Genomic DNA, 20,015 nt, shown 5'->3' with positions numbered 1-20,015 from the left:
CAGGACAATATATATAATAATTACACTGGTCAACAACAAATTTGTTGTCTGCATTTTTTCAGCTGATTTAGGATGAATCTGATGCGCTGAATCCAAAAATCACATTGTTTTGCTCAATCAGGTCAAGTTTTTTAGCTATGGCCACATGTCTTTTTTTACGTTTTTGTTCACATGTACGCTTGTGTGGAGCATTTTAGAAGAAGTTGGTGGGGGTAAAATGCCTTGTCAAATAATTGTTTTGATTGGAAATGATTATTTTAATGACAAGAAGTATTCAGGTCCAATAGTTCTGGGTGATTATGTCGAAAAGGGATCAGTTTGAGGTCATAAAACCTCGAAATCTTCCATAAATTGGTGTGGCAAAGCATAAAGTTGGGGGATCAAAACTAAGTTAATGGGGCAGCCGCCCCACGAAGTATCCTGATCTTCAATCAGCACGTCGTCCTGTAGCTCATTGTGATGAAATTCCAGTGTCTATCTTCGGAGAACTTCCTGACATTAGTGACGAAGATGCCTCCAGTGTTGAAGGACATGAAGAAGTGCTTCTTGAAGATGATGCTCCACATCCATTTCCCCAAAAGGAGTTGAATGATCTAGTTTGCGACCTCAGCTTGTCAAAGGACTCTGCCGAACTGTTGGCATCCAGATTGAAGGGAAAAAACCTCCTCTCTGACAGTGCTCGCATCAGCTTCTTCCGCAACAGGCATCAAGAGTACCTCCGTTTTTTCTCGGAAGAGAAGGACTTGGTGTACTGTGCAGATATTGCGCAGCTTCTGCTCAAGCTTGGAATGCCACAGTACGAACCCAAAGATTGGAGACTGTTCATTGACAGCAGCAAGCGATCACTGAAATGTGTTCTGCTACACAACGGCAACCATTTTGCCTCTATACCCCTGGCTCACTCGAGTACACTGAAGGAGAACTATGAAGCGGTGAAGTATGTGCTGGAGAAAATTGGTTATGATCAGCATAAGTGGTTTATTTGTGTTGACCTGAAGATGGTGAACTTTTTGTTGGGACAACAGTCTGGCTTCACCAAGTACCCATGTTTTCTGTGCATGTGGGATAGTAGGGACCGTGCTCAGCATTACACGAAGAAGGACTGGCCTGTGCGGGAGGAATTGGTGCCTTGCAAAGAAAGGAACGTCATCAACGACCCTCTGGTGGACAGAGACAGAATACTCTTCCCACTGCTGCACATCAAGCTCGGCTTAATCAAGCAGTTCACCAAGGCTCTGGACAAGGATGGTGACTGCTTCATTTACTTGTGCCAGGCTTTTCCAGGATTGACCATGGAGAAGTTGAAAGCTGGCATCTTTGACGGTCCTCTGATCCGTCAGCTCATCAGAGATCCAGAGTTCGGAAACTCAATGAACGAAGTGGAACTGGAAGCGTGGAAGGCATTTGTTCTGGTAGTGAAGAACTTTCTTGGCAACAATAAGGCCAGAAACTACGCAGAACTTGTCAACAACATGCTGACTGCTTTCAGAAACCTGGGCTGCAACATGAGCGTCAAGATGCACTACCTATTTTCACATATGGACCGGTTTCCTGAGAACCTGGGTTCAATGAGTGACGAGCAGGGGGAGAGATTCCATCAGGACATGAAAGAGATGGAAACCAGGTATCAGGGTCGCTGGGACGCAGTCATGATGGCTGACTACTGTTGGACTCTGAAGAGAGACCTCCGTGCTGCTGAGCATTCCAGGAGTTCCAAGAAACAGAAGTTCAAGCCCTGAAGTTTGAAAAATGGTGAAGCAACATGCAATTTACGTGTACTTACCTTTATCAATGCCCACCATTCAGTTTACAGAAAACCTGACCTGATGGAGAGAAACGGATGCCATTTCCTGATTCAGCAGTGCAAAAATACCCTAAATCAGTTGTAGAAATCTAGACAACATTCAAAAAGTAAAAACTTGTTGCCCAGTCTTATCAACAGTACACAGATGAAAATCAGAAAAATTTAAAAGCAAATGCTTATCTGGATAGGCTTGTTGGAAGTAAAAATGTTTTTGCAGGCATCCAAATGGGGGATTCACATCCACTTCTTGGGCTACTAGCTGATACCTATAACTAGTTGTGTAAAATTACAGCTTGATTAAATCTGTAGTATGTCAATTTTGCAGTGTCTGTGTGGCTAAATAGAAACTATGATGATCCCCTTCGGGCATGACTCTGCTATGCCGGCAGACCAGGCATAGGTAAACTCAGCTCTCCAGATATTTTGGGACTACAAGTCTCTTCATCCCTGACCACTGGTCCTGTTAGCTAGGGATGATGGGAGTTGTACTCCATCATGGACTGTGCTCCTATTTTACCTCTAGGGAGTTAGATGAAAATTCCTTTCCAGATTTCATACGTATTATTTATCTTCACAAAATGGAAAAATCAAGTAGGTTTAAAGGCAGTAGTATTTATGATCCAAGTTTCCTGCATGTAGCAAACACCACCCTCTCAGGATTATAAAGCTTAGAATTATGTTTAATTGTGACAGCGCACTGTAATTTCTTCTCCTTGAAGCATTAAATTATGGCGATACTACAGGATATGCTTTATGTCACTAGAAGAAACTTGTTTTGTTTTGCCTACAGCTTAACATCTTGTGGTAACAGGCTCTATATATTCAGTTTATGGAGTAGTGAGCTTTCTGCCTGTTTTCCATATCCAGTAATAACAGCTCTCTCGCCCCGCCCTCCACTTTTTCCAAAAACTTGGTGCCATCTCATAATGTTTTTATTATTCCAGGAAGATGAAGTAGATGTAAAGCCAGCCACAAAATCTGAAGCTCCATTTACACACAAGATAGACATGAAGGCCCGATTTGAACAAATGGCAAAGGCAAGAGAAGAGGAGGAGCAGAGAAGAATTGAAGAACAAAAAATGCTACGCATGCAATTTGAACAGAAGGAAATTGATGCTGCATTGCAAAAGGTGATGCAGGTGGTTTTCGCATGCCCAAGCTAGTTTGAGCCATTAGCAAAGTGTCAAGTGAGATCAAGGATTTGCTCCGTGGAGTCAGGAACCCCCAAAAGTGACTGGGTTTAGTTGGGGCAGGGAAGGGAAAGTAAAACAAAGCTAAGGAAATGCCCTAATCTTGAAGGGGTGGGAAAGTGGGGCTCCACCCCCACCCGGGTGCAATAGAGAAACTCCCAGGGAGAAACTGCATCCTTTCTCTTTTGTTAGGGTAAGAGAATCCTTGCTGTGTGACATTTCCCCTGCCCCAGTCCTCCTTTGGGGCTCATTCTCCTTTTCCCACCTTAAAATTCATGTTAGCCACCCCAAAGTAATTAACTCTTGCCTTGCAGCAGAACCCCTGCAGCCATAACACCAACATTGGGGAGGCCTCATCCCCTCAAAACGGGAGATCATGCCTGCAAATGCGCCCACGTCTGACAGGCAATAATATACTTTTAAGGTGCTCTGCATGAAAAGCCTTGGGTGCAACTGCTTACAATTTGGCAGGGTTTATCAATTCTGGAGGGGCTCCTATGCCTGCAAATTTTATCTACCGCTGTGAAAACAGAAAGCGTATTCTCCTTTACAGTGAATAGAAGGAAAGCAGAGGTTTTGTTCTTAAGAGAAAAAAATTTGCTTCCCAATAAGTCAATTAGAAAGAGTGCTTCGATAAGGCTGCAGCCTGTTGATACATCCACAAGTTTAATCTTGGAGTCAATGCACATCCCTAAAAAGTTGAGCTCTTAAAAATTGAAAGCCTATCCACGTGCTGGTTTGTTAGAGTAAGAGATGATCTATTATCTAGCAGAAGCTCTAGGTACATGCAGTGGAACCAAGGCTTGGTTTTTTTTGGCAAGCGGGCAAGGATTACTATTGCATTGTTCTACAAGGCCTAGAAAACACAAAACATTAAAGGCTAAAAATCTCCTGGTTATCCCACTGACTTGTTTTTGAGACTTAGGCCTGCTTTCCTTTGCAGAACTCCATCCTTGCATTGTTTCAGTTGTGACATTAGTGTGGTTAGACTAGTGTGAGGATAGATCTTGAGAACAGCTGTACCTAGAATAGAAAAAATAGAAGGGACCCAGAGGATATTGTCCAAACCTCTGCAATGGAGGAATACGTAGGGATCAAACCTGCAATCTTGAGCGTTATCAGCGCCACACACTAACTGAGCTATCCAAGCTGACCATACTGGTACTGTTCAATGTGATGTATAATGTTCAGCATTTGTTGTTGCAATTTATATTTCAAAATGCAGAAAAAGGAAGAGGAGGAGGAAGAGGATGGCAGCATTGTTAACGGCTCAGTCTATGAGGATGAAGAACAGCAAGCACGGTCTGGTGCTCCATGGTTCAAAAAGCCTCTTAAAAATGTGTCTGTTGTGGATAGCGAACCAGTAAGGTTTACTGTTAAAATAACTGGAGAACCCAAGCCAGAGGTTACATGGTGGTTTGAAGGCGAAATGTTGCAGGACTGCGAGGACTATCAATATATTGAGAGAGGAGAAACCTACTGCCTTTACTTACCAGAAACTTTCCCGGAAGATGAAGGAGAATATATGTGTAAAGCAGTAAACAGCAGAGGAACAGCAGCTAGCACCTGTATTCTCACTATTGAGAGTAAGAGTTAACATTTTTTAAAAGTTCTCAGCTCTTTAGTTCTTGTTCATGTCTGTTGATCTTTTCTTAACTTTCTTTTCTTTTCTCTTCTCTAGCTGATGACTATTAATATCCTACTTTTTCTGGAGCCTTCCTTCCCTAAATTTACTACATCCATCTTTCTTTCTCTCTCCTGTGGTGGGGCCAACAAGAAGTTGTCTATCATTCCTCAAATAAGATACCCAATTGCCAGATTTATCTCTTGGTTTCAGACTGAAGTTTGGCAACAGAAGTTTGGTTCATTTGACAAACAATGGCTCAATTTCCACTTGTAAACAGCACTGTGGCTGCTTGTTAATGCCACTGAATTGCTTCTGTGACAAGGAGATTCTTATCAGGAAAGCCAAGCTGTTCATATGAAACAGCTTGTCATATGATCCCATCAAGTCTTCACCATGTTAATCAAAATGCACGATTGTCTTGAATGTGATCGGCTACTTCATGTAAGGTTACCCTAAGTAGCAAACTACTTAATGTTAGTTTTCATATAGAAAATTCAGCCAAAACCATATACAAACACAGTATTAAATCAAATCAAATCCAAAGACCACTTAATTCGTACTACATAAAAAATGATCTTTATTTCTTTGGTCCTGGAAGCTTTGAGAGCAAAAAGTATATTTTTTTGGTTAAACTATTAAGTAGCCAAAAATAATGTAGTGGTTTATTTAAGTTATGCCTTTGTTTAATGCAACTTTTCCTTTAATATGCTTTAATAAAATTAAACCAAGATTATATTGGCTTGAAAGCAGGATTATGTAACTAAATGTGTACACACAGTTGTATGTCATGTTCTTTGAAATAAAACATTTGCATTTGTTTTGTATTAGATGGTAGGCATTGTCCAGCATCTTGCTTGGAATATTGAACCAAATTTGTATCTTTCAGGTTGGAAGTGTTAGAATCATAGTGAATGATGTTTCAACTTACATCTCGTATTGTATAATTATTTACTGAATCATCTCACTCAGTATATACCAGACACAATACAGAAATATGTATGTATAACAAGATATTACAGCCATGCTTTTTGCTACATGTGAAACAACCAACAGAACTCCAATATAGACTAAAATGTGTGCTGGAATGGAGAGATATGGAAGAAATTTGCATAATCTTCCATGGGATTTTGGCTTACTTTTATTGATCAGGACAACTGATTTACATTTTATGCAGGAGATAACTGGGTCTCTTCCTTATGTTGTACCAAATGACTTATTCTGTACCTGAACTGGAAGGTTAATAAATATGTTCAGTTCCTAAAATTGAGTATGTTCTTTATTTAATACTTGCACAGCTGCAAATACTGGAAGAAACGGTAACACTTCATCTTCCACCTGAAAGCTTTAAGTACCTGCCCCTTACCCCAAAAAAACCCACAGGAGACAAATTACCCATTAGTTTACATTTATTGAGAACTTATACAAAAACATTACAATTAATGTGTATTCATGAGTACATACAGTGTCAATATTGCAATCTCAACACAACATACTGTAAAGCATTTGATTTACCTCACGTCCAAGCTGCATGTCCCTAAGATACTTCCCATCACAGTAGCCTTTAAAAGACAATCTTCTTTTTTTTACACGGGTAGTTTCTGTAGAGAACACTATCTTAGGACGAAAATGCATCTTGCATGCATATAAGATAAAGGTTGCATAAACACAGGACTTTCATAGGGTACTACCAGTAGGAAAGGAGTAGCTACTGTTTGCATTGTGTAGGCCCGAATGTTTTGCCTTATGAACTGCTAGTACACACAACAAAAATCGAAAAGTTCTTTCTACTGCCTAGATTATGAAAAGAAAGATTTCTAAGCAGCTGATGTAATATTTTCAGAAAGGTGAATGATATAGCCTACCTAGTTACTAAAAATAACTGCAATATACACGAATCTAAAGATCACTTTTTTAAACTAGCAAAGCATATCCTATACAGCACACATACTGAAGGGTGATCTGTAAACATTGTTATTAGTTGAAATTAAGATCATCTTTCCAAACAGTCATTACTCTCACTGCCTAACATTCTGTGACTGGGAAATTTGCACTTATTTTCCCCCTGCCATAGCACAAGAACCGCTCAAGGAAAACAAGGCAACTATGTATATAAAGGTTCGAACTCAATGAATGGAATGGAACCTTTTGATTCAATGCAAGGTTTCTGACAGAAATCAGACAAAACTGAATACCAAAACTACACTTGGTGCAAGAAGATGCCTGTAGGTCCACCAGCAAATTGATAATGAAAATAAAAAAATGCTTAGTATAAAGATTATCAAAGCAGATGCATAATCCCCTATGCCAACAATTTCATTCTAGTTTCTATTACATCCCTTCCCTTGAAATTTCAAGCTATGTTTATATTGAAAACTGAGCAGCGAAAACAAGCTGTTTTAAAATGGGGAAACAAAATCCAACAGAGATGAAGCTCTTCAGCACGTATCTAGTTCTCATATAATAATGAAATCTGACATGTTGAACTACAACAAAATATGAAGTGGCTCGAGGGAATTCAAGTACAACTATTAATTTAGTTGTGAAATGCAAAACATTATCTATGCTTGACTATTCAGCAAAGTGTAACTTGATAGATGGTTTGTATTATTACCACATAACAAATTATGGAACATTTATGGTCAAGCAAATAGCACTTTAAAGAATGAGAAGCGATTAAAACAGGCAAATTATACCCTACACCATTAAGTATGGGATACATTTAAAATCGGTATTGTTTTGCCAATTTTACCTTCTACATGGAGCCCTTCTATGGTCCATGCTCATCGGCTCATCATGGCCATACACTCAAAGGAATCCTCTTTATTGGAAGTAACTATCTCAGGACCTGATTTTATGAGCTATGATTTGGTGCTTGCAGCATCTTCAGCACTGTGTGTGAAAATGAAGGCAGGGTTTTTTGAATATTTTTCTTTGATGCAGAGAAAAGCAGGACTTTTGATAAAATCAAAGCATTTTATTAAGTGACAAACAAAAAACTGATGGTACTGCCTTAGCATCGTCTATCTAAACTGAAAAAAATGCACCAGTTAAGCTATCTAAATAAGCCATATACAAAACATTTAAACTGGCAAAAATATACAGCGATTCAGCTGAAATAGCAAAGTAGGAAGGAGTTTCCTATAAAAAGGAAAGATTTGCTGAACTGTTAACATTTCACTGGTAATACATGCTTTCTACAACTATTCTGCAAAATTCAAGTCTAAATTTCCCTTCTTTATCAAATAAGCAAGCTAGGTTATGTTTTATGGCGTATAACTTAAAATCCGTTATTGCCTTGGGAATGAAACACACAGTATGCTTGAATAAGTAGTATTGGGTATAACATCCTTTGAACATTATAAAAGCATTTGTGAAGGCTGTTGAAATTCTGACCAATATTTCCTGTATCTTGAAAAAATATTTTATATTCATTTGTAACAACTCTGTTATTGAGGGAAAAATAGTAAAAGTGACTTACTCAAAAATTATTGCAGCAATCCACTTATCTTTTAAAAATAAAGATACACATTTACCCAGAAATGTAAATAATTGTTTCAGACTTTCCATTGGAATGAAACCATGAAGAGCAGAATACATTTGGGGAAGATATTGGCAGATTGCTTTTGAATACACAAGCACAAAAAATTCTCACAGGGACAACATTAATAAACTGAAATATGTATTTATACACTTCCTTAGGTTGTGCTTACCTGTGCTTTTTGCAGCAGAACCTAAGGTGGAAGGTCTGGGAAGGCACTGTGAAGTATAAATAATTGCACTGTTTGCAATTAATAAAGATTTTATACTTTAAATGAATCAAAATCAACAGCCTCCATTTGGTGAATGATAAAGAATCTGGTGAATTGTTGCTCTGTTTAGTTAGTAACTACACCATTTTCGAATAAGCTACAGACTGATCATGCAAAATATTTGATCTAGAGACTTTACAGCCTACACTAAATATATTTAATAACTTCCTAGTAGTCTTTTCAAAATTTAAATCCTACCCTAAATTGGGATAAAAATAATTCCCTCCTGATTCTACAGTACAACAAAATGCATTTCTAATTATCTGTGCAGTAAAACTACTTCATTTCTGATCTCATTTTGTTCTTTTCTTGCAGCCATCCTAAGAGTATACTCCAAAACAACAAAATAGTTTTCCAAAAATAAGGCTAATAAAGGTTTAGAAATTAACATATACTTCTATCACCAAATAAATGCAGACAACTGAAGACAATACAACTTCCTCCTGACAAGCATTTCAAACTTTTGTTTTTAACAATGCACAAGTTTTTATCTGAATATATCTCATTTTTGAACCCTAAGGAACAATTATTACTTAGGTAAATGACAATTTCTTTTGCTAAAGCTAAATAGCTCAAGAATACTTACCATTAAGCTCATACACATACATTTATGAACACCTAGGTTTCTGAATTAAGAAGCAATTATGATTTGCTAAAATATCAGCACTGTATTTTATTCCAACATAATATTCACACAGGTATGGCATTTGCATTATGTGGAACAGTGACAAAAAGATACTGTTGCAGTTCATCATTTTGTCATTCTGATGTACTTACAGTGCAATGCTCCTTGAAGGAACAATCAAGGATGATACACAGCACAGTCCTCCTCACCCCTACAGAGCTAGTTCTATACTGGCTGGATCAAACCTGCACTTCAACAGACAATGGCAAGACAGACTGTATTGCATGTAATCTAATAGATGCAAAAAAAGCAAACAGTGGATTTTAACAGTATACCAATTTTCAGTATGAATTAGTAAAAGTAAAAAAGTTTTATGGAGATTTTTCAAAATATAACTTAATGACTAGTCTTCAGCATTTTAAAACAGAGCTCATCTGCAAGACGTTTTTCTGTTAAGCACTCCCAGACTCCAAATGGCATATTTCTAACACAAACGCAGTTTTAGTAACTAAAATGCATATAATCCTTACTACACTGAATTCTTAAGCAAAGTGCTGCAAACCGATTGCTTAGCACATATTGCCTTTTAGAACGATTCAATAACAAGCCTGAAAAAATATACTAAAGAATTAAACCATGTATAAAAACAAATGTTAACTATAGCAGCTATATGGGTCTGAGACAGTGGTCATGGATAAAAAAGAAAATGCAACTGTTAATGCAGTAGAAGTATGTCAAGGAACATCTTCATGTACATGCAATTTTTAATAAAGAAGAAAGAGGAGGATATCAAGATGCTAAACAGCAAAATACAGTAATGAAAAAGATCCTCCTATAACTATTCTGCAAAGGGAGAATACCAATGTAAAGCTCAAACTTTCAAGGAAAAAAACCTTAATTGTGTACATGTACAGCATTACTAAGAAACCCTTGAATTCTCCGAGTACCCACATATCCAACTTACCGACACAGGAGGTTTCATATTATTTATTGTAAAGCACAAAACAGGCATTTAAAAGTGATCAAGTATACATTGAAAAAGTACATTTATATCACAAAGCATTGACCACATAATAGTTGCAAATACATTTGCTGGAATGTGTACATCTACACTAATGTACTAAAAACAAACCAATTTCCATTTCTACACAGAAATATTACCTCCTATCAGTAGTGATAGATATTTTGTACATTTTCAAAAACACTATTTTTAAACCAAACAAAATTATGATCTTCAAGAAGGCGTCTGCATCCATACATTTAACAAAGGTTTTTTTCCCCCACATAATGAAGCAAATACTGTATTGTCCACTTCTTATTATTGGCCCTGTGCGAAGAAATACATAAGAGATACACAAAAAGTTAAAGAAAATCTTTTTTAAATTGTGCTAACTCAGGAGTGAAGCCTTTAAGAAAGAAAAATTGGTTAATGTAATGGTGGTGGCTTCCTGCATGGCTTCAAAAACCCTGGGAGGAGAAATTTTTTTGATCAAAAACATCGAATGTATGCAAAGAAAGAGACAGAACTCCAGTTAACAGAGCATAAATCAATTTACGGATTATCTTTTACCAGGATAAATAATGCATACTCCAGGTAAGATATCAAAGTGGGAGACATGCAAAAAAAACAAAAAACACCCCACGAGATAAAGGTAAAAAATAATAATAAATCACTAAAATATCAGCCAAATAAGTCAAGATTGTTATACCTGTGGTGCTGGAGGATGTTGTGGCATTCCTTGTGGACTTGTCTGGGCATAATAGGCTGCCTGCTGTCTATAGTATTCAGCCCACGCTGCACTATAATCTGGCTGACCCGCTGGTGGGGCTCCGGCTGGAGCTGGAACTGCCTGACCTAGAACAAACATACATTACACAACTCTGGTGCCATAAAAGGGACAAAAGAAGCTCAAAATAATCTCGTTTCTAACAAACATTACCTTGCTTCTTGTAATATTCCTCCCAAGCCTTTGAATAATCTTGTGGCTGCCCTTGTTGACCTGCAAAACCCCCCACATTTTAATGTAAACACAGCTCCCAGGTACACCAAAATTACAGACAAGAATACAGTGGAAGAGTTCTTTGCTGTTTTATTTGAAGTTTAGTGCAAACAAAGAGAGAGATAATATTAAATCTCTAATTTGTATAATATTTTCTTCTACACATTGTTCCACAGTTTAAAATAAAGATTTAAGCACTGTATGCCTACATTTGAGCTCAGCATTTGTAGAATAGCTCATAGCCCCACCCCTCAAAAGTTTATGGCAGAAGTGTGTGTGGGGAAATCTATAGCTGAGATGCCCCACTCCATATTAAGTATATTGTTACATACATAAACTATCCTACCCGATCCATGTTATTGCCCCCTCTGTGAGAATTGTATTGCTGGGGGGGGGGATGTACAGCACGTATACACAATATTCTACAAAGTGGGCACACAGGAGTCACTGCCGTGTTCCTACAAGGTGAACCAGCCCTGAAGTGTATCAAACTGAGAAAGTTTGAACATTACTTCTCCCAACACGGCTTCAAAAATTAAGAACGCATTTCCTGTCAAATCATGTTTAACACACATTTAACAACATTAGATTTTTCAATTGCTGCCTATGCAGTACATAGAGGAGTCAGGCTGGTCAATTCCTAGTGACCACATGGGTCCCTTTAAATTAGCTCACTGATTAATTGTGTATGTTTTAAATAAATAATATAAATTAGATTTTTGAAGCATATTATATATTTATACTCAATGAAGCAAGATCTTTAGTCTTAAAGTTGCAAGTGTCAGCAATTTTGAAACAGGAAAGGGTCATAATAAAAACTAAAGGAAATCAAGCCTGTCCTTGATGTTTTCCCCACACATTCTAAGTGAGTTGGCATGTAATGGTGGGAGAAGGAACTCAAGGGATTTAGAAGCACCACATCCTGTCATTCCTCCAAAGAACTATCAGATATATGGAGTTAAACTTTTAGCATCACAAGGAATTCTGTGAAGTTGCTTAACCTATGTGATAGAGGTCATCTACTGAGCTTCATATATAATATCATGAGCCCCCAATTTCAGGTAACAACAACATACATATTAAATTAAAAGTTCTGTAACTGGCTCATATCTTACTTTGGAATCAGACAATTCCAACTATAAGGACATCCATACTGATAAAAATGGCCGAAGGCAAAGTACTGCTATACTGATGTGTCTTTTCCGCAAGTTGTAATTTATCAGACCAAAAAGTGGCCTCCAAGTGTCTACTGTTAATTCTATTTCTGAAATAATCAAGGCGGCTCAGATAGGATAACGTTTGGGAATCTTTTAAGTACTGTACACCTTAGAAAAATGGCAGAATAGAAATATTGAAGTAATGTTTAACATTAATGTGATATTTAAAGTATAGCATCTTGTTTCAATTTATTGATGCATGCTTTAATATCTTACTATAAACAAGGTATTAACTTGATCCATAAAAGGATTAATTCTACATTTTTTAAAAAAAATATATCACTGTATACTCAAAGGGAGTTGAGGGGACACATGAACAAGAAATGCATGCAAAAAACTAGTGCCAAGTTGTAGTAAAACTTTTGCCATAATGGAAATTGTTATACTAACAGAACAACTTGGTTGGATACTGCTCTTAGTGCACAGCAGCAAATGTATTATTTTTTATTTTCTGACATGGTTCTCAGATAGTCGCCCATCTAAACACCATAACTGCTTAGCTTCAGCAAGGTGCTGACATTATTGGACGCATACTATACACTGGGACTTAAAAGTCTTTGAATCTGAAGCTATGCAAGATTTAGGAGTGGAGGGCATAGATATTTCCTGCAGTGATGTTAATAAGTTACTTTTACAAATATGTCACAGTCATAAAATAATAGCCTTGGCTATGACTACTTGAATCTTTGAATGGATCCAAAGATCCCACTGCATCATGTAAGGCATTTCTGCTTGTCCACAGGAGTGTATTACTGACTCAACCACCCTCTGTTCTCAAGAGCCATTCTAGAGAGTCTAACTACCTGAAACCAGGTTATTGGGGTGCATTACTTCTTTCAATATGCCCCTCCACCTGAGGGAAGCACTTTCTACTCAAACAGTTGGGTCTCTGGATCCAAACCTCTATTTTGCTCTAACAAGGTTTGAATAAATTTGTACCAGAGTAAGCAGTAGAAAACCACAAACAAGGGTGTTACTGTGAATTAATCCATACTAGAACTACTGGTAAAGTTGTAAATATTGAGAAAGCAGTACTAGGGGTCTTAGCAGTTTCTTAAGAGAATCATCATATGGAATTGCTGTATTTGAACTAGTCTGTAGATCACATATGCCAGGCTGATTAAGAACATTTGGAAGAACTCTAAACTCAAGAAAATGCCTACCTTTATCTGCTAACAAGGCTATTATGCCCTCAAGAGCTAATTTAGCATTCCTTGAAATCCGACTGAAAAAACTAGTCCTGCATATACTCTATTTTAAAATCTCTGCTCCACAACTCAGATTCAGTCATGCCTTTAATGAAAAACATGGCAATACCAAGAGAAGGGCAGGATAGTCGTGACAATCACTATTCTCCCCCACTCTGCCACACACACAATCAAATTAATCCAGGAGTAATGATTAACATAATTTTAATTTACGGGCACACCCAATCACAAATACCAGAATAAGGCTGGTCTATGTTAAGAGATTTAGCATTCTGTCAGACCTGCATATATTTCCTTAATTGAGAATACCTGGCTAACCTTATGTCTGAAATATATGAGATTTATTGTAAATTTCTGAATTATGCTCATTAAAAACAACAACCAGGATGTGATAATTCTGTAAGAATGGTTAATGTCCCTTGAAATTCCAAAAGGGCTCAAGTCTCTCTCAATCATATTTTTTGTTGTTCCTGCCTCAACCTAACTCACATGGTACAGCTTCACCTTTCCCCTCTGCTCTTTGCAGGCACAGTGACACTGAATTCTGGTGTGTCCCTACATTAGAGGAGAAAGAACTACATGGGTCTTGTCATGACACACATCTGGCATGAATGGAAATGCTGGCTCATGATAGAACTGTGAGATGGTGTCTATTAAGTGTGGCAGACTTTTCCATTTAGCTAGCAAGAGATATGCTTGTTACTGGCAGCGTACATCATCTGATATGATGATGGTCATTAATGGCTGTTATTATCAAGCACTGATAACGCCAGAAGGTAGGGAAAAATATGGTTAGATGTTTTAGGTTACAAAACCTAAGTTACTCTACACTTCATGCAAAATAGCTATCCTTGCAATTCCCTGAGAACCCACTTTTCTTGATACATAATGAAGAGGTATTCATTAAGACTCCCAATTCTTAATTTCAGGAGCAACCAAGTAAATTGTCTTGCTACTTTAAAAAAGCATATGAAACAGCAAAGCTTTTTAGAGAAGTAAATAATAAAAGCCTCCTTTTTACATCAATAAAAATGTAAAACATACCCATTTTTTTATAGTACTCTTCCCATGCCTTGGTGTAATCTACCTGCCCTGCTGGTGCTGGATTTGGCTGATCTCCTACATGAAAAGAAAGTTGAAAGAAAAAGTTTTTTGTGCGAACATGCATAGAAATACTCGCAGAGATAGTTCTGTATTTAAATTTACACACATTATGCGAAGTCAACAGCTGACAAGAGACCAAAAAACCCACAAGGTCAACTGGAAGGTATCTCACAGCACAATGAGAAAAATTACATTATGGGTGAGTGTCAGCCACTTATTTAGGAACTGCAGAGGAAAACCTTTGCCATATTGAGATGCCAACACTGAAATGTAGAAGCATACAGCTGATGCAAAATACAACATACACATTTTCCAAGTAGTTTAAAGCAATGATTCTGAAACTGGCATTTTTTACAGTCAAAGACTCAAGGCATAGGACATACATGATGACTGTTGGTGGGCACCCCACATCCATCAATGTCCTTTCTTCAGAAAGTCAGTAACAAAAAATCCCTTCCACTGATTTGTATGGAGCCTGGTTAAAAGTTGCCTCAAATAATAATAATTTATTATTTGTACCCCGCCCATCTGGCTGGGTTTCCCCAGCCACTCCTTTGCTCTACCAAGGCTCCCTCAGATTCCAATTTGAGAAAGTCTGGTCTATATACCATGATGACCACATGTGTCTGAAAATGTGTATGCATTGCAGTTTTTTTTTTGGAAGAGTTGTTTGATAGTTGGCTGTAGTACCAAATAAAAGCACTACAGTAGAATATATTATGTATATTAAAAGGCTAGTATTTTGATCTATTAATGATATCAACAAGCACACCAGTGATGAAATCTAGACAAAATTTGGGCATCCTACAGTTGTCATGCACCAAGTTGTGCAGGCCAAATTTCTACCCAAATGCACAGATTAGTATATGGTATCTGGAGCACTGGTTTCTTTTCTATTTGGCATTTCCAAGCAGGAGCTGAGTATGTATGGCTGTGTGTGACACTAGCCTTATCCTATCTCTGTATAGAAGGAAAGGTGGAAGAAACAGGTGTGTGATTCACACAATGCCACATCAATGCTCTGGCACTATAGGAATAAGCCATGAACAGTTTCAGGCTTACGTTATTCTTCTTGCTGCTTATCCACAGAGATCCAGGAATTTCAATCCAGGACTTGCCAACACATGATTTGCATTTGCCAAGCTTAATGCAGCTGTCTGAATAATATGAGAAACTACAGTTTACTGCTAAATCAGGACTAGAATCCTGAACTGCAGTGGTGAATAGGTGACAGCATGTCAGCCTCTGAAATAATGTTCGCCCCACTATCATAGTGAAAAGAGTAAGAAAAAAAGGATAAGAGATCAAGCCCAAAGGAAACTGGATGGAGAAGGGTAGAAACAAAGGTGACAGATATAGCAGCAATCCAGTGGTAGCCAAGACCTTGACAATGCCCTGGGCACTTTTGCTGAAAGTAAGATTAAGATTAAGATGATAGGGCCATAAAAAGTGAAACTTTGGATAGGGTAACATATATCTTTCTGTGTACCAGTGAGCACTTCCCCTCCTTTCCATTCCATACTTAGGAAAGGGACTGAAAATAAAAGTGCTGGGATAGCTCAGTTGGTTGAGCTGGAATACATATAGAAAAGGGCAATCAAAATGATCAGGAAGATTATGCAACTTCCCAATGAGACAAGATTGCAACATTTGGGGCTTTTTAGTTTAGAGAAATAAGAAGGGACAGAAAGGTGCATATAATTATGCGTGCTGTGGAGAAAGTAAACAGTGAAAAGCTTTTCTTCCTCTCACAAAATACTAGAACTTTGGTGACATCCAAGGAAGCTGAATCTTGGAAGATTCAGGACAGGAAAAACTTGAGATAGAGATGGCCACTGACTTGGAAAACAAAGAGGATTGGACGTGATCCAGCAGGCACTTCCTAGGTTATGCTGATTCCCCTTGCAGAAGCTGGTAATCTCTAGTCTCAATGCACCAGCATGCCACATAGTGCTCAATACAATTTTCAATTCTAGTCTTAGAAATAACCAGCATTCATTTTTGCAACAAATCTTTTTTGTTATACCATCAAATTGTCAGAATTTCAGGTGGAATTTGTGAGGCAAGACTGTGTGTCTCAGATTATATGAGACTATCTGGTCAAAACAATGCCCTGGATTCAAAGTTTGAATGAACTCAAGGAAGTTCATGAAATGAAATTTTGCCACCCCTCCCTCCTACCAACTTGTGCCTCCCTGAAAAGCCACTTCCGTGGACCGAAGATTCTTTAATGGACAATGTGGGATGGGAGAATCACTCTAAATCGAGCAGACCTCTGCACCATTTTAGGTGAATCATCCTTCCAAGGGATTCTTGCACATTTCCCCACATTATTCAGGAGAGGTCCCTGAACAGCTTTTTCAAAGAGTCAAACCTTCCTTCAGTGAGCTTCCTTAAATTAAGTCTTAGGATCCAAGCCTCCAAATGCAATGATCTTACAAAACTGATTGGGTACCTTGTCCATTGGTCTGAGTGGCTGGTGGTGCACTAGGCGGAGCTGCAGGTGGTGGCTGTGCTTGCTGCTGATAGTAGTGAGCATAATAAGCTGCCCATGCTGCTGAATTGGGGTCTGTTGGCTTACCTAGGAAATGAAACATTACTTTAAGTTCAACATATCTTTGGTAGGCTTCCTTTATTTTCCATAGGCTATAGTTTAGTCACACAGTTCCTGTCTAATTGGCCGTATACAAACCATATTCTGGTTCAAGGCTGCAATCCTAAATACACTTATTTTTAACACTATGGCATGCACAGGATTTTGCTTTAAGTCAAAGTAGCCCAGGTCAATTTCTTAAACTTTCAACAGTATTTAGTCTGCAGTCACGTGACTCAAATTGCAATCCTATGCAAACTTCCTTGGTAGTGAATGTCAATAAATCAGTAGGATTTGTTTCAGAATCAACATATTTAGGAATTTTAAAAATAATGTACCATTTTATGTCTCGTTATAAACATGGAACTCAATGCAATCGAACACCATCTTGGCTGGACACGAGAATACATGTAGTTTTTTAAACCGTTTCTCCTTACCAGGATCTGGAGGATTCGGTGGCTGCCAGTGTGGATAAGCATTACCCCATCCTTGCGGAGCATATGGTGCTGGAGGGCCACTAAGGAGGAAGCGTATGTGCAATCATTATTAATCAGAAATGGAAAGCAACAAAACACAGCAGCTGCAGCTACTTCAGACTTCTAAACAAGTCACGTGGTTGCCACTGGTGCTTGGAGGGGCAGAACCCCCAATTTACAGCACTTTCCCCACCCAGTGCTGGAGCACCCTATTTCTGGGGAAAGCGCTAATTAGCTATTTGCAGCTGCAACTACTGTATCAAATGCATTAAAAGCAATCCTGGAAATGGGTTGAAACCAAAGGGTTATGCAATAATGTTTTTGGTTACTTGGTGAATAAAAATGTTAATTTACTAGCACTTAGAAAATGTGTTATTAGGCAGCAAAAACAAGTTCTGGCCTGAGTTCTACTGATGTAGCCCAGTGTTTGGGGGTGGGGAGAGTGAAGGTGGAGAAGAGGTCTGATCAGTTTTGTGGTTAAGTAGTTGTCAAAACAAAACAAAACCCATCACAGTAGTAAAAGGGTTTGTGATTTCTATTTGATACCTTTGCCAATTTATTTATAAGAGTAAGTTACTTACTGAGGTGCAGGACCAGGAGGGCCAGGTGTATAGGGAGCTGGATTGTAAGGTCCCATTGGAGCCCCAGGAGGCGGCCCAGGGGGCCCATGTGGCCCAGGGACAACACCGTGAGGTCCATGTGGCACAGGTGGTCCCAAAGGATTTACTGGACCCTGAAAGCAAAGATAAATGACATGGATGAAGTTGCTGTAAGATGAACCAACTGTAAGAACAAGCTTGTTACTACCAGCTCCTTGACTGCTAACAGTTCATGGGGTAAACAGCAATTGTACTAGGGCAAACAGCTTGACATATTCGCTACTCAAATAGCTCTATGACATGTGAGAAAATGCATCAAGAATGCAAGGTATATTTTGTGTATTTCTCCCCAATTACTACTAGCATCAAGAGGCAACTTCCGCACAAGTATCATAGGAGCTGGTTTCCTCTTACTTTACATAACAATTAAAGAAATATGGTTTTTCAGAATACTTACTCCAATCTTTTCTTCTATGAGCTGCCGAGCATAGTCAATCTGCTGTGGTGTCCCCCGGATGGTAAACAATTTCATATTTGGATCTGCATTTGGTGGTGGGTTTCTTTGCAGTTCTATTCTAGCACCAGATTGTTGGCTAATGCTCTTGATAGTTTCACCACCTGAAATTTTAAGTACAAATTATTGCACTGAATTTGTTGCTAGTTCCTAAAGAAACAGAGTAGGGAAATTTTAAACAAGTCTATTCTCCTCTGAAGAAATATTATTAGCCTAAAACAGAGCAAGACCTCTTGAACAGATTAACTTCAGGCTGTATTTCACCTAAAATATTTGTGGTGGGAACCTTTTTGTTCCATTGTTTTACTGGCCCTATTCAGGAGGAGTAACAAGTCACACATTCTTTAGCTCCTCAAGGAAAAGTGACACTTCCACCACCTCAGTCCCAGTGCCTAATCAATGACAGTAAGATGTTGTCACACATCACTCAACACTGAATACAGCTACCCCATTTAGAAAATCTCAGTTTAAATGTAACAGAAGATAGAAAAGTGATCTGCCAAATAAATCAAGTTTATTACCTTTCCCAATAATTAATCCAGTTTTTCCAGTCGGGACAATGAAATTAAATTCTTGCAATCCACCAGGTGGTCCCATATTCCAATTGCCCTGACCTCTACCTCGTCCACGACCACCAGGTCCTGGACCACCAGGATTGCCAGCCTAGATTGAGATGAATGAAACAAAAGAAAATCAGAAATAATTCAAAATTACTGCAACCTAAAAAGACTAGCAATTTTCCCTCTGCCAAAATTACAAAAATACAATGCATAGTGTATATATGCCAATGTCTAAAAAAAGAGAGGAACAATATTTTTGCAGACGTTGGAGAATCTATTTTACCTTTTTTTTGATCCTTCTGATACCTCAAAGTCAGCTGAATGAAAAGCATTTGGGCCAAGGAACCATGGGGATGGGTAAGGCAGGGATAGGGGTTCACCTAAAATATGGCATACATTTTATGTGCACCTGGGGCAGAGATGTGAAACAAAAAGCATAGCTACCACTAGCAAATGTCTGCCCAGGGTATACTGCTTCAAATTGACACGACGTGAGTATTGCTCTATATAGTGGGGTAGGAGAGCTGATATTTCACAACTGGCAACCAAAGGAGTGCATTTACCTCCATACCAAATAAATGGCATGGAATAGGGTCCACATTTAGCCCTTCTTTGACATGCTATTATTATTATTTTTGTATGAGCCTCTACCTGCAATCTGAAGTAACTCAGTGCAGACATAGCTTTAG

The 20,015-nt window shown here is 38.3% G+C and overlaps 2 protein-coding genes across 56 annotated transcripts in view; one reads left to right on the top strand and one right to left on the bottom strand.

Moving 5' to 3' along the window:
• The window catches only part of NEXN (nexilin F-actin binding protein), a 29,136-nt gene extending 23,252 nt beyond the window's left edge, over nt 1–5,884 (top strand). For all 14 annotated transcript variants that reach the window (XM_083620991.1, XM_083620985.1, XM_083620994.1 and 11 more), the window contains 3 exons: nt 2,749–2,934; nt 4,220–4,580; nt 4,676–5,884. In XM_083620991.1, coding sequence (XP_083477117.1) covers nt 2,749–2,934; nt 4,220–4,580; nt 4,676–4,689 — 561 coding nt within the window. In that variant the 3' untranslated portion in view covers nt 4,690–5,884. The remainder of the gene's footprint in view (nt 1–2,748; nt 2,935–4,219; nt 4,581–4,675) is intronic.
• Nucleotides 5,885–6,009: 125 nt separating this feature from the next.
• The window catches only part of FUBP1 (far upstream element binding protein 1), a 31,395-nt gene continuing 17,389 nt past the window's right edge, over nt 6,010–20,015 (bottom strand). For 4 of the 42 annotated variants that reach the window (XM_083620962.1, XM_083620964.1, XM_083620970.1 and 1 more), the window contains 9 exons: nt 19,288–19,429; nt 18,710–18,870; nt 18,235–18,386; nt 17,615–17,694; nt 17,040–17,165; nt 14,525–14,599; nt 10,996–11,055; nt 10,765–10,910; nt 6,010–10,382 (listed from right to left, as the gene is read on the bottom strand). In XM_083620962.1, the coding sequence (XP_083477088.1) occupies nt 10,374–10,382; nt 10,765–10,910; nt 10,996–11,055; nt 14,525–14,599; nt 17,040–17,165; nt 17,615–17,694; nt 18,235–18,386; nt 18,710–18,870; nt 19,288–19,429 (951 nt within the window). In that variant the 3' untranslated portion in view covers nt 6,010–10,373. The remainder of the gene's footprint in view (nt 10,383–10,764; nt 10,911–10,995; nt 11,056–14,524; nt 14,600–17,039; nt 17,166–17,614; nt 17,695–18,234; nt 18,387–18,709; nt 18,871–19,287; nt 19,430–20,015) is intronic. The other 38 variants (XM_083620959.1, XM_083620975.1, XM_083620961.1 and 35 more) reach the window with 17 other exon arrangements.

Source organism: Podarcis filfolensis (genome assembly GCF_964270895.1).
Source record: "Podarcis filfolensis genome assembly, chromosome: 6".
In the NCBI taxonomy this organism is placed as follows: domain Eukaryota; kingdom Metazoa; phylum Chordata; class Lepidosauria; order Squamata; family Lacertidae; genus Podarcis; species Podarcis filfolensis.
Note: the sequence above shows the minus strand (reverse complement) of the source record. Positions and strands in the feature narration are given on the sequence as shown.